The 25,343-nt window shown below is 42.7% G+C and overlaps 2 protein-coding genes and 1 long non-coding RNA gene across 11 annotated transcripts in view; 2 read left to right on the top strand and 1 right to left on the bottom strand.

The window, feature by feature from the left end:
- Positions 1–4,711, top strand: part of STAU1 (staufen double-stranded RNA binding protein 1) — a 42,544-nt gene extending 37,833 nt beyond the window's left edge. For all 8 annotated transcript variants that reach the window (XM_083446880.1, XM_083446875.1, XM_083446876.1 and 5 more), the window contains 4 exons: positions 177–493; positions 1,512–1,634; positions 2,549–2,634; positions 3,701–4,711. In XM_083446880.1, the coding sequence (XP_083303006.1) occupies positions 177–493; positions 1,512–1,634; positions 2,549–2,634; positions 3,701–3,788 (614 nt within the window). In that variant the 3' untranslated portion in view covers positions 3,789–4,711. The remainder of the gene's footprint in view (positions 1–176; positions 494–1,511; positions 1,635–2,548; positions 2,635–3,700) is intronic.
- On the bottom strand, positions 2,644–15,473 carry LOC310680385 (retinol dehydrogenase 10-like). 2 transcript variants are annotated; one of them, XM_083447072.1, is made up of 6 exons: positions 14,825–15,473; positions 12,095–12,193; positions 11,743–11,888; positions 9,053–9,184; positions 7,075–7,316; positions 2,644–2,915 (listed from the first exon to the last, which is right to left on the bottom strand). In XM_083447072.1, exons 1-5 carry the CDS (start codon positions 15,368–15,370, stop codon positions 7,238–7,240), a joined length of 1,002 nt encoding a protein of 333 aa, XP_083303198.1. In that variant the 5' UTR covers positions 15,371–15,473; the 3' UTR covers positions 2,644–2,915; positions 7,075–7,237. The 2 variants fall into 2 exon arrangements, with proteins under 2 accessions (XP_083303198.1, XP_083303197.1); XM_083447071.1 differs by lacking the exon at positions 2,644–2,915 and adding an exon at positions 4,266–4,791 and having other exon boundaries at positions 4,837–7,316.
- A 2,335-nt stretch (positions 15,474–17,808) lies between these two features.
- Positions 17,809–21,937, top strand: LOC310680427. The gene is made up of 4 exons (XR_014512741.1): positions 17,809–17,955; positions 19,430–19,549; positions 20,618–20,688; positions 21,804–21,937. It is a non-coding gene; the product is annotated as an uncharacterized lncRNA (long non-coding RNA).
- Positions 21,938–25,343: the final 3,406 nt, after the last annotated feature.

Below are 25,343 nucleotides of genomic sequence, written 5' to 3'. Positions count from 1 at the left end.
CAGAATAAAACACATTAGACCCAGAATGAATGTTACCATCTTGCTGAAGGCCCAGGATAGGGTTTGCATTTCAGAAGCGATTTTGGATTTTCTGCTCTGTGATCTGCCATTTTGTGTATGACCCAGACCCTTGCCAATTAATGAAACTTTTTTTGTTTGTTCTGTCTCGTTACCAGGTAATAAAGAGGATGAGTTCAGGATGCCTTATCTCAGCCATCAGCAGCTTCCTGCTGGCATTCTTCCCATGGTCCCTGAGGTTGCACAGGCTGTAGGAGTTAATCAAGGACACCACACCAAAGAGTTCAACAGGGCAGCCCCCAATCCTGCCATGGCTACTGTGACAGCTATGATTGCTAGAGAGCTATTATACGGTGGCACTTCTCCTACCGCTGAGACCATTTTAAAAAACAGCTCCTCGGGCCATGTGCCCCACGGACCTCTCACTAGACCTTCCGAACAGTTGGACTACCTTTCCGGTGTTCAGGGAATCCAGGTAAATCAGTTGCAAGCAGCATAATTCAAGGTGTCTCTTCATAGGATTTGACTTGCTCAATAAAAACCGTGTTTCACAAAACCACATGGGGCTGGTACCAATTCGTGCATGTCAGCCTTTTGCCTAAGACAGAAAGTTTCCTATGCTTTTGGAGTTATTGTTGAAAACCAGTATATTACATTTTTAAAAATGGAACGTTTCCCAGCTAGTATACAACTTGAAGGCTGTTCTATGGGTTTTTTTGTGCGTTGTCTTTTTAATTACTCAACAAAAACATAGCCCTGTCCATCAGACACTGCACTTAAATAACTTCTGTTCATCTCTGTATGGCTTGTGCCAGAGCCTCTTTGAAGAAGAAGAAGAAGGCTCATGCAGTTGATGTGTATGTCTGAATTTCTACCTTGGAGACATTTAGATTCAGCATACATTTTGACTTGTTTTCCATTCTTACATGTGTACCAATCAACATGATCAGGATATTTATGCAATTGACTTTTTCTGGACTAGGCTCCCCTGCAGGTGAGCGCTTCCCCCAGTTTTAGAATGTTGCTGAGGAAGCAATCTCCTTGCATATAGGGAAGTAGCATACTCCTTGAGATGCTTAATAAAAGCCCTTCCTGGTGTACCACTTTCCTACATTTAGAGGACCATTCTAACAAGTAACAATTCACATGAGTAGAGTGTGGGGAAAGTGATTTGAGGTTCCAGGGGATAGAAATCTCCCAGCCAGAAAAAGCCAGGCACACTAAAACCTTTAGCTTATATAAAAGTTTGGCCCACCTCCAGTTCTCCAGCACATGCAGAACACCTGAAAGATAGATGAGGTTTTTCTGTTCTTTTCCTTTCACTGTGGTTTGGAGTAGACAAGAACAGAGATCTTTTTCTGTTTGGGAGAAGCTCCTGCTTGTTACCATATCAATGTTGCAGCACTAATGAGAGTTCTGGGGAGCAAATAAGAGCTTGCTTAGAGGGTTGGGGGACACCTGTTTGGAAATAATTCAAACTTTCTTTTTCTTAGGTTGAATACAAAGATTTCCCCAAAAACAACAAGAACGAATTTGTGTCTCTTATAAATTGTTCCGCTCAGCCGCCACTGATCAGCCATGGAATTGGAAAAGATGTTGAATCTTGCCACGATATGGTAAGAGAACGTGGAGCTGATTTTATATAAATGAATTGTAGACCAGTCATTAACTTCCTCCAATGTGATCACTTAAACATTCAAATGGATGGGAGTCTAGATTAGGCACCTTCAGGTTTTTTCTCCTTGGGTCCAAGAGAAACCCATTGGAATGATGACAAATGTTGACTAACGGAGGACAGTTTGTGAAATGTGTAGGTGTCTGTTGCTGCTCTACTTGAGGGAGCCAGTGTGAATTAGGAACTAGCACACTTTCCCATTAAACAACAGTATATCTTCACTGAGCCAGCTGCTTTTAAACTCTCTGAGATGCACCATCCTAGTAGATTTCACTGCTCAAATTTCTCATGCTGGCGTGTCTTACAAAAGAGAAACCTACAGTGGTGCAAAGATTTTTGTCATAGAAGCCTTGACTTCAGTCCTAGTTTCAGAGTTCTGAGTCAGCCAGAACTTGAGGCTACATACAGGGCATTCTTCCCATGCTGAGCCCTGGTTCTCACATATACATACCTAACTTGCCCAGTTTGTCCATGAGAAATGATCTTCATTCTGTGCAGCTTGGAAATGGGAAAATGGCAAGTCTGCTAATTGAGGTCATGGAAATCCTGTATGGAACTAATCCTTTTCATTTCTGTGCGCATGACCAACTTTAGCAGAGTGTTGAGTGTTTTTAATACACATTGCCCAGTATTCTTCCAGCCATTTATCATAACATGCATCCATTATTTATTTATGAGCATTGATAAACCACCTAACATTTCAAAAATATCTCAAGTAGCATACAGTCTAAATAAAAAGAAGAAATCATTGAAACAAAAATACAACCTAAAACCAGTAATATAAAAGCTTAATTCAGTGACTTCAGACACGTAAAACATCCGTGTTATATTTAATTCAATCTTTTCCTTCTCCAGGCTGCATTAAACATCTTAAAATTGCTGTCTGAGTTGGACCAACAAAGTACAGAGATGCCAAGAACAGGAAATGGACCAATGTCTGTGTGAGTGAAAATGATCTTTTCTACCGTTTACCTCCTTTTTTACTAAACAAAAAACCCAGCCACAACGTTCTAACCGTTTCACAGAAATATCACTTGCCTTTATAGGAGTATTTGTTTACATGGAGAGTTATAAAAATCAACCTTGTATCACATTGGCAGATGAGTGGGAGAGCAGGTTTATGCCCAGCCATTGTCCATTTAGTATCACAGCTAGTCTAGTTTCAGTTTCTTCCAACAACATGTCCTGTTGTTTGTGTTTCTTTGAGGTTTTGAATGTGTTGCTGTAAGCAGAACATCATTCACTGTACCCATTCTCAGGGCGTGCTTTGCAGAGTTGTCTTAAATAAATAATAAATATTTCATTTTACTTTTTATACCCCGCCCTCCCCGGCCAGAGCCGGGCTCAGGGCAGCTAACACCAATAAAATTACAATAAAACATAATGGGGGGGGGGGCAAACACCCCCCCAAAAAAACCCCAATTTATTGAAATATGGGTTAAAATACAATTTAAAATGCAGCCTCATTTTAATAGTAGCCCATAAATCAAAACCATAAAGGGAGGGAAACGTAAGGGTCAGACTGAGTCCAAACCAAAGGCCCGGCGGAACATCTCCGTCTTGCAGGCCCTGCGGAAAGATGTCAAGTCCCGCAGAGCCCTAGTCTCTGGTGCCAGAGCGTTCCACCTAGTCAGAGCCACTACTGAAAAGGCCCTGGCCATAGTTGAGACCGATCTAACCACCTTGCGGCTTGGGACCTCCAAAGTGTTGTTATTTGTGGACCTTAAGGTCCTCCGTGGGGCATAGTAGGAGAGGCGGTCCCATAGGTACGAGGGTCCTAGTCTTAAGCTAGCAGAGCAAATTTCTCTTGCCAGCAGTAGCTTAATTGCATTACTGGCAGCGCATTTAAAGTCAATGGATAAATGCGACAGTGGGAGTTTGCTATTTCAAAGGAAATGTGCCTCTTGGCATGAGTTTGAAAGTGCCACAATTCTGGCTGAGAGATCCATAATCCCAAGCATGGTTCCTTTTTTGGGGAAAAACAAAACCTTTTTCTTTTTTTTCTAGATGCGTGAAGCAAGAAATGGAAAACGACCCTCTCCTCAAACCGGCTAGCTCAAACACTTTGGGACAAACACTGGACACCACTGCCTAAAAAAGGCTTGACTGGACCCAAACCTTGAAAGCACCAGAGAAAATCAAATGCTTCCTAATTAATGTAACCTAACTGTTTTAGAGCGCTACAGTTGTCACAATCCACTGTAGTATCTAAATCATAACCGTTGCTTTTCAAACAGTGATAAAATTTTTAGTTTCATTACATTGTTTTGAATGACACTATAAATTTTTCATTTAAAAAGAAGAGAAAAGTTTCTTAATTGTACCTAGAAATATAGCACAGTTTAGAAACTTTTGTTGTCTGATAACACTTACCTATGAACTAACTTGGGAAGATCATATCCATGTATATGTTTGGTCTTTTGTTTTTAATGAAATTGTAAAAAAATTTCACTGGAAACAACTGTGTGCCTGCCATTTGATTGAAAACAAAGCCGGCTAGGCAAGTCTAGCCTAATTATTGAACGGTTGAATAAATTACACATTTTAGGAATTTTAAAACTTCATTTGATCATTTTGATTTCTAGAATATTGGGGGGGGGGACGACTTGAATGCCGCAGAAGTTTAAATGGTCTCTAATCTTTGTTTTTTAAAAAAATTGTGTGTGTGTGTCTATATATAAAGGCACACAAACTCAGTACAGTACAGGATATGATCTCAATGTAGTGCATATAAAACTGCAGATTGATTTTCCTTGAGTGCTTTATACTGTTTAATTACATCTCCATGTAGGGCTGAAAAAAATTACCTATGTTTATATATAAACTGTGTTGCTTTTGATGTTGTGTTTATTGCACACAGTGGTGTGTGCAATAAAGTTTTTGCATATGGTCCAGGTAAAGCACGATAGCCTTGCAAGTTAAGTACTGCTTCAGTTCATTGTTTACGCTGGAATTTTTTCTCCCCATGGAATGTAAGTAAAACTTAGTGTTTGTCACCAATAAATGGTAAATACTAAAGTGGTGGGTTTCTTTGTTCCCTGTGATATATATATATTTATGTTTCCTGTGCTAATATGAGCAAAGATGAAGGGCTAAACCTATAAAAGTTGGTGAGAAATCTCGTGACACAAATTGACCAAAACCTATAAAAGTTGGTTAGAAATCTCTCTACACAAATTGACCAAAAACTGAGGATATTCAGAATAATACTTTATATGGCAGTTTCTCTTAGTGCTCAACATACTTTACATACGTGTTCAGGAATCATTCCAACAATCCTGTAAGGTAGACCAGGGGTTATTCTCCCTATATAAAGGATTGGGAGGGTGTGTGTTAAGCTCATCTATGGTATTAACCGTTACATTAGTACACTTGTGTCTTATAACAAGTATGACCTTCCCTGTCCACTGACTCCAGAATTTGCATGGAACTGTCTTAATGATTTTATTTCATAAGATTTATGTAACACTTGATTTTTTTTTTTAAAAAAAGAACCCAAATCTCAAAGCAGTTGTAACAACTGCTAACCCTAACCCTAACCCTTCTTGCATAACATTATTTGTATTTTTTACTGTTTCTTCAGCTAAGGTTTAGCTTCCAATTAATGCCGGGAATCCATCTTTTTGTAGCCTGACGCTGATTCACTAAGGCTAAGTTGAGTGCTCCTAATTCTAAGTTCCTTCAGTGTATTTTCAGGGTATATTCAATCAAAGGTTAGGCTTATTTTTTTTCATAGCTATGGGCATTTCCCTTTATCTGCAGGGTGTGCCTGAGTTGAGTGATGTACAGATAGTATCTTCATATACCCGATTCTACTGAATCTCCTTTTACCTTAATGGGGCCTATACAAAATGCACTGAAATGAGTAGGGAAGGCAGCAGCATTTGATAGGTTGAATCATCTCAAGGCTATTACAGAATGGCTTTTTGGATACTATTTTTGTTGTTTATGCCATTTCCCCAGAATCTTAATGGTCTTATACTTGGCAAAAGTGAATTTTTACATTAGTTTAGATAACTTGGTTGTGCTATTTTCTTTTAATGTACTTTGTTCACACAATCCACTTCTTTTGTACAGGTGTGGGTAGGGGAGAAGATAACCTTAATGGCTACATAAGAATACTCTTACTGTTCTTGTATAGTTGGTGTATAACCTGGCCAAGTTGCAAATAATATTCTGAGTTTGTATCACTTCAGTTTCCATACACATAACTGGTTTTCTGACACTTCCTACAGAGCAGCAAAACATCCCTGATGCCACCCATTATTAATGTTTTCCTTACATGTGACCTTTTTAAAAAATATGTTCAATTAAGCTCCAGTGTTACACTGCAAAGCTTTGTAACTCTCTGACCATCTGTGTGGTGTACATGTGATCTGCATCATATCTTTTGACTGGCCAATACCAAGAGATACCAAATATCTCTTGACTGGCCGATGTCTTGGGACATGTTTCTATCCTACATCAGGGGAGTGGGACCTGTTAACACTCCAGACTCAACAGCCCCAGCTCACTTGCAAATGATCAGCTTGCTTCATGTCAATTTGTCTCCAGTGTCAGAATAGAATTGGAAGGGACCACGAGGGTCACCTACTGGTGCAGTGCAGGAATCTTGCCCAATGTGGGCTGTGAACATACGACCCTAAGATTAAGTCTCATGCTCTACCAGTTGAGCTATCAGAGCAATTACATGTCTTGAATGGAGTTGGTTGTGTTGGAACGCAAGATGAAGGGAGCTGCATTGTGGGAAGTTGGAAGAACAGATGAACAAGGTGGAAAATGCATAACTGTTTTATTTACATAGGCTTAGTTTCTTGAGCAAGGGCAGTAACACCCCACAAACATGTTCTGCCTGACTTGCTAGGAATGCATAGCTGTTGTTAGAAATCCCCGTCTTCCGCATTAAATTCTACTTCCTAAAATGGCTGTATCCCTATTCCTTTCCATTCTCCTATATAAAATGAACAGCTGGAAAACAGGTGACCCAAAAGTGTTATCATGGGGATTAATACAATACACAGTAATGCATACTTCAGATCCATTGTTACAAGCTGCCTCCAAGGCCGGCATCATTCAACTCAGATTATATCTCTGCAGTGATAGGGAGCTGAAAATGAGGTTTATCAAGTCTGTTTCCTGAAGAAAGATTCTGGTGTATACCTCAGAATATAATGGAAAGTCAAGTGAAACACCCCCAAATAAGAATGGATGAAATATTGCGGAGGAGGGAAATCTCTTATTTTCCGTCAACGCTTAAAATGTTTCTACCTGCTGTATCATTTGATCTTTCTGAACGCTGAACGTTGAAAGAGATTCTGCAACAATTGTTCAATAGCCAAAGGCATAAATGCTCACAAAGAGAGCCCTTGCATGTACGTTACCTGTGCAAAACCAGAATATTCCAGTGAATCTTGAATGCCAAACTTTGATTTCATCTGTCCTTTTTGCCTGCATTTAGAATCAGAAATCTTGCTATTGAAGCTGTGATGCAAAAGGACAACACTTTTCATCCTTTTCACCTTCCAGCCACTTAATGGTGATAGTTTATTTAGCTTTTTGTGGAATACATTTGTCCAGTCCCAGGAATTTTTGAATAAGAACTTGAACATCCCAAGGAAGGAGACTGAGGAAGAGAGAGAAGGAAAAATTGTAGCTTTGTTTAAAAGCATCTCTGAAATATTGGGAGCACAAATAACAAGTCTCATTCCCACCCCTTATTTCAGGGTTGCAGAACCTGTCGCTTCCCCAGATATTGCTGGAGACTGACTAGAAACTTGCCATGAATTTGTGACATTTTGGTTGGGCATAGTAAAGTTATTGCCCAACTACGGATTTTGTCGTTCTGTTCTTATGAACCAACGGAGCTACCTTTTAGCTTTTTATGTGTTGTATCCAACTATTTGTCTTTATATCTGCTTTGGCCTCCCTCCCACAACATGTTTGGAACGTTGCAGACCTTTGGGGTGCTGCTATGAAATACAGGGTGAGTCTTTTAAAAGAGGCCCCATGGAACATGTGTACTCTGTATCCACGGGGCCTCTTTTAAAGGACTCGCCCTATACATAGCGTTGAACTACACTTCTAGTGAGCAGAAAGGATTTACCCAGTTATCACCCAATCCATAAACAGAAACCAAAGTGAGGGGTTAGTGAGTCAGATGTGAAAAGGGACATTCCTAAACTCAGGCATTTTTCAACATGGAAAGAATCACTACCAACAGTAAATGTTTTCCACCAGAGTCTTATTGTGTCTTAATTAGTAATGTTTCAGTGTGCATCCCCTCCACATGAAAACTCTCCATCTTGGCTCTGGAGAAGAAGGGAGAGGATAGAGGATGAGGAAAGAGTTGTGGGTGGAGGGGGGCTCTTTCCCCATCCTTTGGACCCCCTGGGAAACTCAACAAGCCTTCTGCACCTGGAACTGGGTGTGGAGTGTGCAGGTGAATAGGACACATATGTGAGCAGCCCTGAGGAAGGACCCATCTACCTGGAGAATGCCTGTAATGGTTCTAGGGGTTGCTCGTGCATAAGTTGCCACCACTCCTGGCTAGGTTACCTGGTTGAACCATTTCTGTCTGGACAGCCTCAAGCTTCGTGGCTGCCTCAGTCGCTGGCAGAATCCGTCAGTGGGCGTTTCTTGAAGCTTTTCCAGCATAAAAGCTGTTTGACGCCCAGTCTTCTCCTACCCTCCCTGCGCGGAAGTCTTCTGCGCAGGGAGGGTGTGGGCAGCAGAGTACCCGTACTCTCTCCGTGGTCTCCGGCGAGGAGTCCTGGAGCCACCTCTCCGATTCCCCCATCTGCCCCCCTTCTCCACTGGTGTTACGCTGATTTCCTTCCCCAGCGGATGGGCTGCCTCTCTCCCTACTGGGACCCTCTCCGGCATCCCTCTGGAGCCTTCTCTCCGCCTCCAGCTCCGATGGCAGTTCCCTGACAATGCCCATAAAAAGCAAGTCTAAAATGTGAAACTCAAGTGATATGATGTCTGCTGCTTCCAGGATCTTGGGAGACTTGTGAATGAACAGACTTTGTTTGGACCTTGGGTGAGAACTCAGGAGATTGAGAGAGACAGTGTGTCAGAAGGAAAATGAAGTGATACTGATTTATATATACATATTAGTAACTTTGTGTTAATGTAACATTTTTATAGGTTGCTGGCCTTGGTCCAACCAAAAGGCTACAGGATGGTCAATGAGGGCAAGGCAAGTAGGCTATGGTACTGAGGTCTGGCCTGACTCCTTGCTCATGAAACACTGCTTTAGCCTTTATTGGCTGCAGTAAACTCTCAACGCTGTCTAATTTTTCCACCCCTACCCCTATTAAGCAGTCATAGGTCTGCCAGTTCCTGAATATAGTGACTTACTTTTTTAAAATGGCCACAAGGTACAGCATTCTGGGGACGCAGATCACATGCTGATTCTGAAGTATTCTGTGCATTGCTGATTTCACTAAATGCTCTGGCCTTAAGGGAGAAAGTAGGGTTTCCAGTTCTTGCCTAGAAAAAGAAAAAATGCATATTGAGTGAAAGGAAGCAGTGTCAACTTTCGTGTTGAAAGACGGTGAGCATTGCTCAGTTCTGCAGCTCAAAACAAATTCCTGGGTGCAGAATTCTTTCTTGATGTGTTTCTTTTGGTCCAGGCTCCAGTTTAGGTTAAAAAGCAAGGTAGATCCTGCAAGGCTGAAGTCTGTCAACTGGTCCAGATCATTGATATTAATTGTGGGTGGGTGTGATTCTGTTTTGCTTTGCTCTCCTGTGTAATCTAGCTCTTTCTTGGAAACCAAGCCATGGGGCCCACCCTAAGCTAGAAACCTTTTGATTTTCCATCCTCGCAGATGAACCACTGTCCCTATTAACAATGTTCCAGGTTAACACTTTGCAGCAACCACTTCAGACGGGCTAAAAACATTATTAATTGCAGAAATGCATGAATTGTTGAATCAGAGTGGAGTCGCTGTAACAAAGTCTAAATATGGATCTGCTGATTCTGTTCTATATCAGGTGAGTTCAAGGTATCGCTACGGCTCGGCGAACCCTGTCATTAATCATGTGAACAATATATTCCCCTGCAAGTATTAAGCAGCTAAGGGATGAGTCAGTAATCCATGGGAACAATTCAAATTAAGTAAGTGGACATCTCTCCATTCCTTCTTTCTCTGCCTCAGGCATCACACTGAATATTATTAAAGCGTGGGAAGGTGGTAATCACTCTTCTCCAGCTATGTAGTTACAGAACAGGGGTGAGGAAGCTTTTTTAAACCAAGGGATGCATCTTCTCATGGGTATCATGCCAAAAATAGTGGGCAGAGACGAGCATAGGAAGAAGAAGAAGAAGAGGAGTTTGGATTTGATATCCCGCCTTTCACTCCCTTTAAGGAGTCTCAAAGCGGCTCACATTCTCCTTTCCCTTCCTCCCCCACAACAAACACTCTGTGAGATGAGTGGGGCTGAGAGACTTCAGAGAAGTATGACTGGCCCAAGGTCACCCAGCAGCTGCATGTGGAGGAGCGGAGACGCGAACCCGGTTCCCCAGATTACGAGACTACCGCTCTTAACCACTACACCACACTGGAAGGGGTGGGTGCGGGATGTGGCGTACCCTGGGTGTCACCCTGGGGTGTGTGTGACAAATTGGCGCACCGCGGGGGTCGGCACTTACCACGGGGCCTGGCCTGCAGCGCGCCCGAGCCACGCATCTCTTCTGGGAGTGATGTGGTGGTTGGGGCCCCGTGCTGCCTGGAACGGCAGTGTGGGGCTTGCATCCACCAGGCGGACACCGTGGGCAGCTTGTCATACCACCCCCCTGGACGGATCGCTGTGGGGCACCCGTGCATGGATTGCCATGGCACCCCCTGTGATGCGCCCCTGTGTGCAGATTGCAACCCTGCCCCCGTGAGGCGCCCCCATGTGCGGATCACCCCGCCCCTGCTGCTCCGGGTGCCAGAGCAGCTTAGCTATGCCCCTGGGCAGAGAGCCAGTGTGGTGTAGTGGTTAAGAGCGGTAGACTCGTAATCTGGTGAACTGGGTTCACGTCTCCGCTCCTCCACATGCAGCTGCTGGGTGACCTTGGGCTAGTTACACTTCTTTGAAGTCTCTCAGCCCCACTCACCTCACAGAGTGTTTGTTGTGGGGGAGGAAGGGAAAGGAGAATGTTAGCTGTTTTGAGACGCCTTTGGGTAGTGATAAAGCGGGATATCAAATCCAAATTCTTCTACTTGTGCAATGGAGATGACTCTTTGTTTGGTAAGTCACACAAAAGCCAGAGGTGAACACACACACACACCTGGAAGACTGCATTCAACACCCCCCCCAGGCCTACTGTTTGCCACTCCTGTTATAGATGAATATATACTAAATTTCAAAAGCTGACGATAGGAGGAGAATTTTGTGCTAGGGGATTTCAGTCTAGGGTAGAGTTCACCTCACTTCATGCCAGAGTTCTGGCCTGGGGAGATAAGAAGCCCTTCCCCTGATGGCATCATGTCCTGTTGATGCCCTCCTTGGTTACCAGAGGTGGTATTTTACGTAGGTTAAAGACTGGAACGTCCAAGAATGGAAGCTTACAGCCAGTCTACATTTCCCACTACTCATTGAGAAATGAGTGGCTCTGAATCCATTCTGAACCTTTCAATGTGCTGTTGAAATGAATGGGTGGCCTTTAACTAACCATCCCATCAGTGCAAGGGCTTCCAGCGTCTTGGTGTGTGACTCATGCCGTCTTCAAAAAGGGTTGGGGGAACCCTTACAACAGATTAAGGGGGTGCACTGGTGGGGAGGAGGAGAGGGGCAGAATGTTCTGTTGTTCAGCTAAGTTTACTAAGAGTAGGTGGACTCCTTGTACCAGGGATCAAGTTGGTGTGTGTGTGTGTTTTGAGTAGGAATCTGTGTGAGTGTCAACCAACCAACCATACATGTTATTTGTATGCCCCCTTTCCAAAGTCAAAACCGTGCTCAAGGTGGATTGCAACATATATATAAATTAGAAACCTATAAACATAGCAAAAGTAGTCATAAAAAGTGAACAAACAAAACATCAAAACTGAGTGCAGCGTTACCTGATTCTACAGCCATGGAACATGCCAGTGTCCGTGAAATATGGACAAACGAGGGTAGTCTTCACACCACTGACTCTTTTGGCTTTCAGCTCATGGCTCAGAGCTTCATGGAATCCAACCACGGCAAACTTGCTAGCGCAGTAACCCTGAGGAAACAAGCAACATTTTCCCGTTTACATGCTTAACTTAGGGGCTCTACCACTGTTTTAGTAAGACCCTGCAATGAGAGAGATGCCCTGCATCACTAGTGATGCTTGGCCTTGGGAACCGATGGATTATAGACATAAATCATGCAAATGTCAAAGTGGCAATTTAGCTTTTGTGAACTTCCGTCGACGTGTCGCTTACCAACCTCCAGACAACCTGTTGCAAAAAGTCCAAATGATCCTGCGACTGTCACAATGTGGCCATGATCTCTCTCAATCATTTGTGGAAGAAAAGCCTTGACTGTCTGCAAAAGGGGATAAGAGAGTTTTGATTATACTCATGTTTCCTTTTTGTGTGTTCAGATTTGCAACTAGTAAGCAGCAGTTGTAATGTTTGAAGGCCTGCTTTGCAAAGGTACCAGCAGAATATAAGAACAAATCTGTTTAGTTTCTTTTATTATAAATATGTAAACACACGCGCACACACACACACGCACACACTACAACTGTCCTATTAAATATATCATTGCATACACAAGGGTAATATTTCTTAATTTTGACTTCTTCTAAGCTTAGCTCTTATTTATACCAACTTTTTTTTAAAAAAAAAAGCTACATGTATTTCATCAGTATTATTTTTTTTATTTTAGAAATAGAGATCAAAGTAGCTCCATTTTCTTTCTATAAGCAGAAATCTGTTTAGTTTTTTTACTGTTACAGGATACAATGTAGGTAAAATTATTGGTGGCTATTAGTAGTAGTAATAATAATAATAATAATAATAATAATAATAATATATTTATACCTTGCCCTTCTAGCTGAGTTTCCCCAGCCACTCTGGGCGGCTCCCAACAGAATATTAAAAACATGATAAAACATCAAACATTAAAAAATTTCCCTAAACAGGACTGCCTTCAGATGTCTTCTAAAAGTCAGATAGCTGTTTATTTCAATTGACATCCGATGGGAGGCCCTTCCACAGGGCGGGATGTTTGATGTTTTATCATGTTTTTGATATTTTGTTGGGAGCCACCCAGAGTGGCTGGGGAAACCCAGCCAGACCAATGGGGTATAAATAACAAATGATTATTGTTATTGTCATTTTATTTTCAAGTTGAACAAACCCAAGCTTAATGCAGACAAGATGCAAACACTCTGGCTTGGAGTGACTGGAGGTCTCTGTCTGTTTTCCAAAGATGTTCTGACTAATTGTTCACCTAGAAAGAGGAGGAGCCACCACAACTTTGCTTTCATCCATGTATTTCCCAATTTCCCCTTTTCGTCTTCCAAGTAAGAAACATTAATGCCTATTCAAAGTTCCTTCAGAAATTTGAGTCTTAATGGCACATGTGACAAGGATAAAAGAGTGTAACGAGATTAGTTTTCATTGCAATCCTCTTAAAATTGCCCTCCATTTGATTGTCTCTCCATCTTTTCAGGCTCTGCAAAGTAGGATTAATGAGAGCCAGGCCATGTTCTGCAAGACCGAACTGATAAGCTGCTTTTCAGAATTAGCTGCTGCAAAGCTACCCATCCACACTGCATGAGTGAGCTGGGCGAACTTGATTGAATAATTACAAAATATAGCCCTTTGCATAACTCCTTGGTCATATCCGCACCATGACTTTAATGTACTCTTCTACCACTTGAACAGTCATGGCTCACCACCCTGCCAAGAAAAATGGGAACTCTTGTTTGTTCAGGGTGCTGAGAGGTGACCCTCTCCCACACAGTTAAAATTTCCAGCAGCTGTAATGAACTGCAGTTCCCAGGTGTGTGTGTTTTTGAAGCAAGTTACGGCACTTAAAGTGGTATAAGAGTGCTTTTAATGTGTAGTTGGGATAAGACACTTTATGTGCCAAACCGTATGAATATAGCATTGAACTTGCCAAGCAAAGATCAGAAATTTTGAGAAGAATTCAACATAGCACTATGGTGTTCATTCCACCAACACAAACATTTCAGCTTTCCAGATTGTTATAAGATGTACATTTTTTGTTTCTTCCGCTTGTAAACCGCCTTGAGTATTGTAAGATAGAAAGCCAGTATACAAATTAAAAATGATGATGATGATCCCCCCCAACACCTCACATGTGCTGTTCTGGGGTTTTCCCCGACAACACCCCACAAAAGACAATTTGTGAGGGGCATCAGGATGGGGGGAGGGAGCCCTGTTGCACTAGAGGAAATCCTTCCATGGGATTTTTCGTTGTGCTATCTGTTAAGAAGGCATTGGCCTTCTGCAGGGTTAAACTATTATTACAAATTTTAAAGCTGTTTCTAAGGCCAATGTTTAAATTTGTTTATAATATTTTTAGTTGTATATTTCTATTCATCAGTGTTATCATATGCTACATTGAATATTGTGATAGAAATATCAGAAATTTCATACTTGAAACATATAACATATAACTAATGTATTTTGAGCCACATAGTACATCATTTGCTGAGAAGCATATATCAAGAGTACACCCATCACAAAGTAAGGAAAAGAATGAAATTGCTTAAACTAAAGATGAAAATAAGAATATTATTACATTGATGTTTCCCAAACTAATTAATCTGGATTCTAATGTACTAACACTGCCATTCCCAGCCACCATTAATCAAACATATTAGAAAGGCATGCCAATAATCTATGAACATCTGTCACCATTGTCACAGTTGTATTTATGGTCTAATTAGCCAGTGCCATGGATACAGATGGATTGGGAGGACTACTTCCCCAGTCATCTTCCAAAGGTGCAAAAAGGGGCATTCTCTTCTGCTCCCCATCCCCCGGTATTTTCACAGCCGACACAGATGCTCTCTGCATGGATGTTTTGCACTCCAGGTGGTTGCATAGTTCATCTCCTCACTGGGCTATATTGACCGTCAAGAGCTGCAAGTTCACAATTCAGCCTTCCTCTCATTCAGGAGCCTGAATACACACTTACCCAAAAGTGAGCATGGCAGTTAGTCCTCATGGTTCTTTCCAGCAGTTCGTCAGGACACTGTAAGATGGGCTTTCCAGCTACAATGCCAGCATTATTGACCAAGACTGTGACATTGCCCACATCCTTTCTCACATACTCGGCAACGCTATAGACTTCTTCCTTCCGGCTCACATCGCAAGTATAAATGTAAGCCTTCGCTCCCAGCTTGCGAACTTCCCTGGCTGCATTTTCATTGCCTTCGGTATCTATATCCCACAAAACAAGTGTTGCTCCTCGTCGGGCAAATTCCAATGCAAAAAACCTCCCAATGCCAGTTGGGCTGGCTGCACCTGTTATCAGGCAGATTTCATTAGTGACTCTTTTCTCTGCAGGTTTCTTTACCCACCGAAGCAGAGCATGGATGATGTAGCCAAATACTTTAGCTGTAAGTATAAGAAAGTCTACAAGCACAGACATTGTCTTGGATCTCTGGGGAGACAGTAATAAGAATGGAAGCTCTGTAAGGCTAGTGCATTGAGAAGCCTTCGGACAATGCAATCCAGACATGCTGTATTTATGGGGAAAGTAAGATTTAAGAGATTATACCAACCACTACCACTAAGAAGGTGGAATTTGGACAACAATGAAGGCATTTCGTCAGTAATTCCCAAGCGGCAGGCTGGTACACGCTAGCATGTAATGAAAGTACTGCTAGTAGGCTGTGATGGCAAAGCAATGGATTAAGAAACTAAAGTGGAGGAGACTCTTGAGAGTCCCATGGACTGCAAGAAGATCAAACCTATCCATTCTGAAGGAAATCAGCCCTGAGTGCTCACTGGAAGGACAGATCCTGAAGCTGAGGCTCCAATACTTTGGCCACCTCATGAGAAGAGAAGACTCTCTGGAAAAGACTGTGATGCTGGGAAAGATGGAGGGCAGAAGAAGAAGGGGACGACAGAGGACGAGATGGTTGGACAGTGTTCTCGAAGCTACGAACATGAGTTTGACCAAACTGTGGGAGGCAGTGGAAGACAGGAGTGCCTGGCGTGCTCTGGTTCATGGGGTTACGAAGAGTCGGACCTGACTAAACGACTAAACAAGAAGAAGAAGAAGAAGAAACTAAAGACTCCTATAAGAACAAAAAACCAACAACGAGTCACTGTTGTGGCCACTCAGTCTCCACTGGAGGGGGACAACTTTGTCTAGTTATTCCATTGAGTATGATCGGATCATTCAGTTGCCTCCAGGAGTGGCTGCTGCTGTCCTTGGGGACTGACAGGTGAAAAGCAGGAGCCCAACAGTAGGTGGAGCAACAGCCAATGTGAGGCACAGCCAACTAATTCTACTTTCGTTCCCATCTTCCTTCCTGCCAAGTTCTACAAGGGCAACACAAGGGAAGGAAGCTGAAGGTCAGTGCCCTATTCTGAATGGGGTTGCCATATTTCAAAAGTGAAAATGCAGACACAAAAGTTCAGTGCAAAGGCATGGCAGAATTTCCTCTAAAGCTGTGTAGACACTTTTGCCTTTAAATCACATTTGAAACACATTATTTGCCTCAAAGAATTCTGGGCACTGAAGTTTACCCCTCACAGCAACCCCTAAAAAGCTATAGCTTATGAGGGGGGAAACGTACTTTCAGAGCTTTATAAATTAGGGTAGTTAGCAGACTTCAGCCTTGTAGGATCTACCTTGTTTCTTACAACTAGTCCAGAAGGTGGCACTGACCAAGAGAGCCTACACCCTCTAACTTCAGAACAAAAATATAATAATATCGCGTTGCCTATTTATACTTCACTGTAGCAATCAAGCATGGCACAGTATACTAAATAAGCAATAATAATTATAACAATTCTCCATCTCCATCTCCATCTCTATCTCCATCCCCTCCAACATTTCTCCGATGAAATATGGATGTCCCATTCCATAATGATGTTACTATTTATACCCGACACATCTTACTGGGTTGCCACAGCCATTCTGGACAGCTTCCAACATATATAAAAACATAATGCGCATATATATATATATGTCCCTATATAGCATTACCTTCAGACAGCTCGGGGGTTGGATAACTCCATACCCTCCAACATTTTTCAAATGAAAATGAAAATAGGGACATCCTGGGGAAAACATTCCGGGCTCATATGAGAAACCGGGATGGCTTCTCTAAACCAGGGACGTCCTGGCATATTTATATGGCGTGTTTTTAAATCCCTGCCTCGGGCATAGTCTGCCTCTACCATTCTCGACCTATTCGCAAGCATCTGGGGAAAAAAGCGGGGCAGGACTCCAAGCCCATAGAAGCCACACCCCGCGGGCTGCTAAAGACTACATTTCCCAAAGTGCCTTGAGAAGAGCGTGCGCATTGAGTCGCTATGGGCTATATAAGAACCAACGGCGCGTTTCCTCGTTCTTTTCACATGCGGCTTCGCGGAGGTAAGATGTCTTTTTGGGGAAGCGGTTGGGTGGTGGGGCTGGGGAATCCTTTGCCATCGGCTCCCTTCCTTGTTTATTACACGATGCGTGCTGGTTCGAGCTGTTCCTCGGAACCCCTTTAACTCCCTTCGCCCTATATTGACCGTTTTATTTTCTCGGTTAGGAAATCCGGGGCGGGGGCGGGTGGGAATGTTGCTTCGCATTTGAAGCTTTGAGTTTTGCAACCGCCGAGGGCTCACTTGTTGCAGAGGGGAAGCTTTCTCGTTGTTTTTCCTTCTTATGCGGGGTCCCCCCCGCCTTTGCTATGGGGCCAGTTCACTTGCATGCTCTTAGAACCCCGGTTTTATTTAATCGCCCCTCCCCCCGCGTATCTCAACTTGCAGCCATACCGATCGGATCCTAACTGGTGCACATGATGACTTAAAACTTTTTTCCCCATCAGAGCGTCAGTGTTGATCTCTTTGCTGTTACAGCCAGAATCTGTCTGATGCACCAGTGTTTTAACAGCGAGAGGGGAGGGCGGTTGAGAGTCTCTTGAGCCCAATTCATGCAGTTTGCAAGAGCACATCTCTATCGGTTAATCTGACCGGCGGGTGTCTTTCCGTTTAGGGCGACGATGCCGCTAGGCATGCACAGAGCGAACTGCTGCAAAAATCGAGTTGGGCGCAAGGAGGCGATGGAGTCACCCGAAATCTGCACGCAATCTGAATACACATGTGAGTTTCCGGCTTCAATCCTATTTTTCATGGAGACACCAGCCACCTATGATGTTTTAAAGGGTTTAAGTTTGTTAATATTACACATACAAAAGGCTGAAGGCCGCAATCCTCATTTGTCAGGAGTTAAACTTGTTGAACTCCATGAGACTTGCTTTTGAGTAAGTAAACTAGGATTATACTGCCTCTTACTCTAATGCAAACTCAGTAAGTTCTGCTGGCTGCCTTTTAACAATGCATTTCTAGATGTTAACGTATTAAGGGGTGGATCTTCATAGTATGGAATGCTTTGCGCTAAGTTTTGTTTTGAGTAAACACCTTAAAATTCATAATAAAACTTAATTGAGCACACATGTGAGTGCCTGATTGTTGCCTATTTGTAAATATTTTTAAAGGAAAGATGGTGATTTTTGTGTAACTCTATTTTGTACTGAAGTTTTGTTACTAGAGTAGCACATGGGTCAAAAGTACCTTTCAATAAGGAATCAACTCAGTATGTTGGTTTGGCCTCAGAGAACAGGGTGCTGGACTAGGCTGCTTTTTGTAAACCCAAATTTGTGTATCTCTGCAGAATTAATACGCAGCTTACAATATATTGGCTGTTGCTGTATTTTTGAACCCACTGCCCACATGTTTCTGGCCATTGTGATTTGGTTAGGCAGCTTCATTGTCAAATTCATTTTGGTGCTGGACTCTCAGGCAGCTTTATGGTGGGCTTAAAAGGGGTTGCATAATGGAACCAAGTATTCCAGAATCCTGATGTATAGTTGCAATTTGTCCCTCAAACTGCTGCATATGGCAGCTGGATTTAATTCCAGGAACGGTCATGTGGCCGGAATGTAGCATTCATTCAGTTGGGGGCACAGTTCTAACTTCTGTGCAATTTTTTTTCAATATACATTTTATTAGTTTTTTTAACATATCATTTTCAACAGGAATTAAACATACTTTTACATCTTACTCAATTTTTTTTTACTTCCATCAGTCCTGTCTGAAAATTTTCCGATCTAATCTTAGTATGCATTTCTTATTTTCCCTATTTTTCAAACTCATAACCAGTAACTCATATCTTTTTCTACTTTGTAACACTTCTTATATTTCTCCTTACAAAACTTCTTGTAGTCCTACTAGCGTAATTTGTTGATTACAGTTGCTCTTCAAATAATTCAAACTTCTGTGCAATTTAAGCCTTCCTGTTGATAAAACATAAGATGGTTGAAAGTCCTTAAAACAGTAACTAGAAGTAGCCTTAGAGTTTCTTGTGTGTGGCAGCTGTCTCTTCTTTGCTATGGTCTCTAGCTGATGTTTGTGATGACCAACACTTTTTTCCCCATCAGAGCGACACTGTTGATTTGTTGCTGCTTTAGCCAGATCTTTGTCTGACGACATCAGCATAATCTGTTTCTACAGCAGGCTACCCTTGGTTCAAAAATAAATAAAACGTCAGCTCTTTGGTTTTCTGTATCATTTTTAGGATCGGAGTGAGCCTGAAGTTTAATCATTGAGGTGGGCCCATGCAGAAGAGATGGGTGACTTGAAATAAAACCTTGAAAGAAGGACATCTTGCTCTGATCCTACACAAGAAGCATGGAAGGTAGAGGGTTTGCATTTTCTTGTTCTGTTTAATTTAGAAAAGATAACCTGAGTAGGGCATCTTAGGAATCTTACGCATGTTGTTGTAGCAGGGAAGTTGATGTGTAGCGCACTCAATTTTGGTTCTCCCCCACCCATCATCTTTAATTTCTTAATTCCTACAACATCTCAGATGGCAAGTCTTCAGGTGTGCCTAAGCAAGGACGTATACTCTGTATTAAGGCACATTTTCCCCCATAACCCTTAAATCAACCCTAAAGTTGGCCAGTATTAAAGCCAATTATGTATATCCCACTTTTTTCCTCCAGAACCGGAACTCAAATGAGACTTGCAAAAATTAAAACAAAACACATCACACAGAAAGCTGTATAAGATAATAATTTAAAAAGTAATTAAACTATAATAAAATTAATATGACATAACGATGGGAGTTGGGGGGTTAACGACGTGTGGAAGTTAAGTGTACCTAGTATACATTAAGCAGACGTGAATAAAAAACAGGACTGGTTCCCACTAAGGTGGTAAACCTTCGGCTTCAAGTGGGTCTTTACATAATTGCTTCTCAGTCAGTTTTCTGTACATGGAAAACTTAGAGGGGTGGTGAGGGCTAGTCTGGAGGTCTCCCTGAAAGCCTCGTTTTCTGTACGCAGGGACTAAATAGTACAAAGAAGCCCACGATCATGCGAGGCCCCTTCAGGATATCATTCAGCCACAGATTGATCCCAGTGCGAAGCAAGCATCTGTGTATTGGATTAAACTGTCAGCCATACATTCTTTGCAGGGTTGTACAAAATAGAACTCGGAAACCCTATTTTGAGTTTGGTTATTCCCCCGAAGTAGGCATAGCACTGGAGGCTCTGGTGTTGCAAGTGAAGTCAAAAGGCCCATTCATACGCAGTTTTATGCTCATGTTGACTCAGTCTTGTGTGAGCCTGTCCTCACTAAGCCTTGAGGCTTATGCACTCCCATCTTGCGTGATACCCTGCTGCCCTGAAGCATGTGTTCCTTTGAAAATTCTACAAAGCAAAATTTCCCCTTTCTTTACCATGCTCCCTGTTTCTTTTTTCAGACTGCAGGGCCGTATGTCAGACTGAATGCTTGGGAGGATGGCAAGGGAAATTGTGAAGTCTTCCAAGTGCTGTAAGTTTTGCAAGACCAAATGGCCATTTAGAAGAGTGCGGCAGGGCGCTCACACGGCGTGCTATTCAGTGGTACATGATGACTTAATCTTTTTTCCCCATCTTATCGGCAATGCTGATAAAACATGCGTTCTAGCCAGATGGTCTGATTCCACTGATGTCCAAATCTTACATTGCCTGCTTTTGCAATGCACTTCAAAGACAGAAGCCTAATGTAAATATTCTGCTATAAATGCACACTGCTTGCTGGATTTTCATGATGGGAGCATGAGGGTTGTGGATAATGAGAAGGTGCAGGCAACTTCCCCAAGACTGCTGACCTCTTGATTCTTCGGTTTATTATGTAACTGGTGCAGGAGGGTAGATTTGAGACCTGCCTACCTAGTGCAATGTACATACCTATTGAGTGGTTATTGCACTTGTGTGAATAGATCGATAAATGCTTTCCTTGCCTTTGAATAGCTGGCCAGTTTTATAAAACAATTCAAACAACAACAGTTTCGTGCTGTAGGAGCTAATGTAGCACCCTTTATTTGTTGAGCCCTTTACTGTTTTGGCTTCAGGGTAGATTTAAGAACCCCTGAGAAGGAGATATGTTTTGTTGTTGTTTGGTCGTGTCCGGCTCTTCATGACCCCATGGACCAGAGCACGCCAGGCACTCCTGTCTTCCACTGCCTCCCGCAGTTTGGTCAGACTCATGTTTGTAGCTTCGAGAACACTGTCCAACCATCTCGTCCTCTGTCGTCCCCTTCTCCTTGTGCCCTCCATCTTTCCCAACATCACAGTCTTTTCCAGGGAGTCTTCTCTTCTCATGAGGGGTCCAAAGTATTGGAGCCTCAGCTTCATAGCCATCTTCAAATATTTTAAGGGCTGTCATGGAGGAAGAAGCCTGCTTGTTTCGGGGTGCAAAGCAGCTGCTCTTTGTCACGTAAGCCAGGAAGCTTTTTTTGCTGTTGTTGCAAGCATTCATTAATAGAATAAAATGGTCATCCCCTCAAGCAGAAGGAAGACATAAGTTAGTAACACAAGTGGCTTTGTTGGCACATGAGCATGGCTATTAACTTATTCCTACCTGCGGTCAATGGGTGGCTAAACCTTCTCGGTTTCTTTCAACAGGCACAAGGGTTCCTGGTTCTTGGAATGGATGGCTTGAAGCAGAACGGCTGAGACTTGAAGGGGAAATCATTTCAGTGTCCCATGAGTGCTGCTGTACAATAAATGCATGGTTTTGCACCGCGGCAAATTAAAAAGCATCTTTGAGTTTTCAATGGTGGCACGGGGTAACATTCTCCTCTCCTCCCCCAGGAACATTCCTCTGTTTGCAGGGCTCGTCCTGACGCTGTTTCACCAGGGATTGCCATCATTTAGAGAAGGGGCAGTTGGGGGCAAGTCTACAGCTGTATGGGAAAGTGCATATTTTAGTGTGCGTAACAACCCAGGTTTTATAGCATTCCCTGTTAAAAAGTATGTCAGTTGCAGATGCCTACTAGGGCAGACAGTCTTATAGTTGTACATATTCAGTGCTATTCGTCCCACAAATACAGGCTGCATTTCACAAGTGCACATTTATTTAATGTTGCTGTTCAGTGCCTTACCAGCACTGTTCCCATTCTCCATTTAAGTCAGGCATAGGCAAACTCGGCCCTCCAGATGTTTTGGGACTACAATTCCCATCATCCCTGACCACTGGTCCTGTTAGCTAGGGATGATGTGAGTTACAGTCCCAAAACATCTGGAGGGCAGAGTTTGCCTATGCCTGACTTAAGTGGTTGGGTGCAACTCTTGCATAGCTAGCAGGTAAGAATATTGTGGAAGGGAATGTCCTAGGAAGGACCCCACAATTCTATATAGGTCACCGCAGATGGAGGGCTATCCTGATGACAGCCCATTGCATTTCTGCACACACCATCCTGTGTGTTGAGCTTAGGTGCCCTGTTTTAGTAGGCGAGGAACTTAATGGGACTGATTTTACAAAAAAACTTTAGTGAGTTGCCTGTCTTCCAAAACTGGAATGATTCCACACACCTGTGATTCTTGATTGGGATCCCTGAGGGGACATTGTGCCCACAAAGCTCTTTTGGGGGAAGAAGGTGTTGCTACTTGTGTATGAAACTTTCCTGTCTGTATAGCAAATAGCATTGAAGTCTTCATTGACCTTGCTAGGAAAAGCTAGGAGCTTGTCTGCTGTAGTCAGAGTGTTTTGAGTGCAGATAAGAAAGCAGGCCAGGAGGGCAAACCTCGCCAGATGTTTTGGCAGTGGGTAGACAGGTATAGAAGACTCTGGGAATAAACAAGCTAGGAGTTTAATTGTCTTCCATAAGCTCACTTGACAGTCCAAATGGTTCCTTTTATCACAATCTGCCATGCTTAATGTAGTATAGGGAGGACATCTGTACATCAAAATCACATTCCTCTTAAGGGGAGGCTAGTCACTTGTATTGCTGTATTTAACTTGTGCTCAGAGCAGCCCTGCAAGGCACCTCCTTTTTTTACCATTGGACATGAGACACTGATGTGTGTTTCAACAATCAGGTTTGGGTTCAGTTGCTGTTATATACCCACATCTTGAAATTTATGGCATTTGGGTGTCAAGTTTCCCCAGGACTTGGCAAAAGCATTTTGTCTCTAATTGGCTCTGGGCCAATTCTCCTACATAAGGATCTGATTGCTATGCTGTTTACCCACTTAGAGAACGCCTCCAATTGGAAAGACTCCAAAGGATCACCTCTGATAGGATGGCAAAGGAAAGTTTGGGATCTGGCTTTTATCCAGTCTGTAAATAGCAGTGGTGTTGATGTAAGACCTCCAGCTACTCAAGCTTGCTTATGAAGAGACTCATGGATAGTTGAAGTCTTGATTATGTATTTAGTTATTTGACAATGTCCCCACTCGATTTTTCTTTTTATGTGTGATTGATACAAGCGTGCAACACATCACAGGTTTTGTTGGAGCTGATCAATGCTATTTTGCTACAAAATCAATAAAACATTATACAGGGAGAGAAGAGACTAGCTGATTATACAAAGGTAAAATTCACATTCATTGCAGTGCCCACTTTTGCCTTTGATAGGGACGCGGGTGGCGCTGTGGGTTAAACCACTGAGCCCAGGAGTTGCCGATCAGAAGGTCATCGGTTCAAATCCCCGCGATGGGGTGAGCTGTTGCTCGGTCCCTGCTCCTGCCAACCTAGCAGTTGGAAAGCAAGTCAAAGTGCAAGTAGATAAATAGGTACCGCTCCGGCGGGAAGGTAAATGCCGTTTACGTGCGCTGCCCTTAGATTGAAAAAGGTTCGTTCACCCCTGACCTAGATCGTGATCGCCTTGCAAAGATGATGCTGGTTTTTCTGTGAAGGACAGAAGATTTTTATTTTGGCTGTCCACAAGTTGACTTAAAAATGTTGCTGCATCTGTTACCCTCTTCGTTGGTAGGTGGTTGCAAAGTGTAAGCACACAGCTGAAAAGTGGAAGAAATATTGATGGAATCCAAACTTCTGATGGCCTTTAAAATGCAGCCTTGTTAATTCTGTGCCCGCTAGTCAGTGCATAATGAATAGGCCTTGGCATGGTTATTATTTAGGGTAATTGCATTCTGAGGGGCTGCTGCAATATTCAAATCTCAATGGAAGGGGGAGGCGGGTACAGAACATATTTGCCCTTGGCCCTGTGTGTTAGATAAGGTGTCAAAAAAAAAAAAAAAAGATTTACTAAAGCTCTTTCCAATTATGTGGATTGATTATTTTTCCCCTCATTAGCAACTGCAGTAGAAATAACCGAAGTCTCCCAATTAAACAAGGTAATATTTACCATTTGCAGCAGTATGAGCCTCTCCAGTCAAACTAATGGTGCATAGGACAGCTGTAATTGTTTGAAGGTGCAACTTGTTATTTGTGGCACTGCAGGAGTGAGAGAACTCAGGTACATGGGAAGATGGGTTTAGCAATTCACATGTTCTCCAGGGTTGCCAACTAACCAGAAAAATAGCATCATAGCCTTAGCCTGCTGTGTTTTATAGAAGTTTGATCCCAAGAAATTCGGCAGCTGAAATTGAATGGCATCAGTATATTTATTTTTTACTTAAGTATGTCTGCAGATGAAGCACCTGTTAAAGGCCCAGCGATGTTAGGGCAATATAAAAGCTGGCAACTGTAGCATCTGTACAACTTCTGGCGGTTCTCTCACTGCGAGGTTACAGGGAACCAGGCAGAGGGCCTTCTTGGTAGTGGCTCCTGCCCTGTGGAACTCCCATCAGATGGCAAGGAAATAAACAACTATCGGACTTTTAGAAACAGGCAGCCCTGTTTAGGGAAGTTTTTAATGTTTGAAGTTTTATTCTGTTTTTAGTGTTCTGTTGGGAGCTGCCCAGAGTGGTGGGGGAAACCCAGCCAGATGGGCAGGGTATAAATATTATTATTTATTACTTATTATTATTATCATTATCTTGAGATCCACCAAATGCAGTGTATCCCATCAACCATGTGTAGTGAGACCTCCTGGGCTTGTCTCCTTGAGAGAGGAGTTGGGTATGCTTTTATGCCTGGTAGATCGGCTGCAATGATGGCAGTTCAGCTTCCTTTCTTCATAAGTTGCAAGTTGTTTGCAGCTATCTAAGTGTTTGTGTGTGTGTGCATGCGTGCGTGCGTGCAGGAGAATGATGTAA

Source organism: Podarcis tiliguerta (genome assembly GCF_965153285.1).
Source record: "Podarcis tiliguerta genome assembly, chromosome: 6".
Taxonomy (NCBI): Eukaryota; Metazoa; Chordata; class Lepidosauria; order Squamata; family Lacertidae; genus Podarcis; species Podarcis tiliguerta.
The sequence above is the reverse complement of the archived record's forward strand: the minus strand, read 5'-3'. Positions and strand labels throughout refer to the sequence as shown.

What these genes read in the sequence shown, in the direction of transcription:
- LOC310680385 (XM_083447072.1), bottom strand. Translation starts at nt 15,370, where the DNA reads ATGTCTGGATTGCATTGTCCGAAGGCTTCTCAATGCACTAGCCTTACA. An exon ending in TTCCATGGCTGTAGAATCAG is followed by an intron (nt 9,185 to 11,742) that starts GTAACGCTGCAC and finishes TTCTTTTTCTAG; the next exon opens with GCAAGAACTGGAAACCCTAC. An exon ending in CTTGTGGCCATTTTAAAAAA is followed by an intron (nt 7,317 to 9,052) that starts GTAAGTCACTAT and finishes TCTCTTCCTCAG; the next exon opens with TCTCCTTCCTTGGGATGTTC.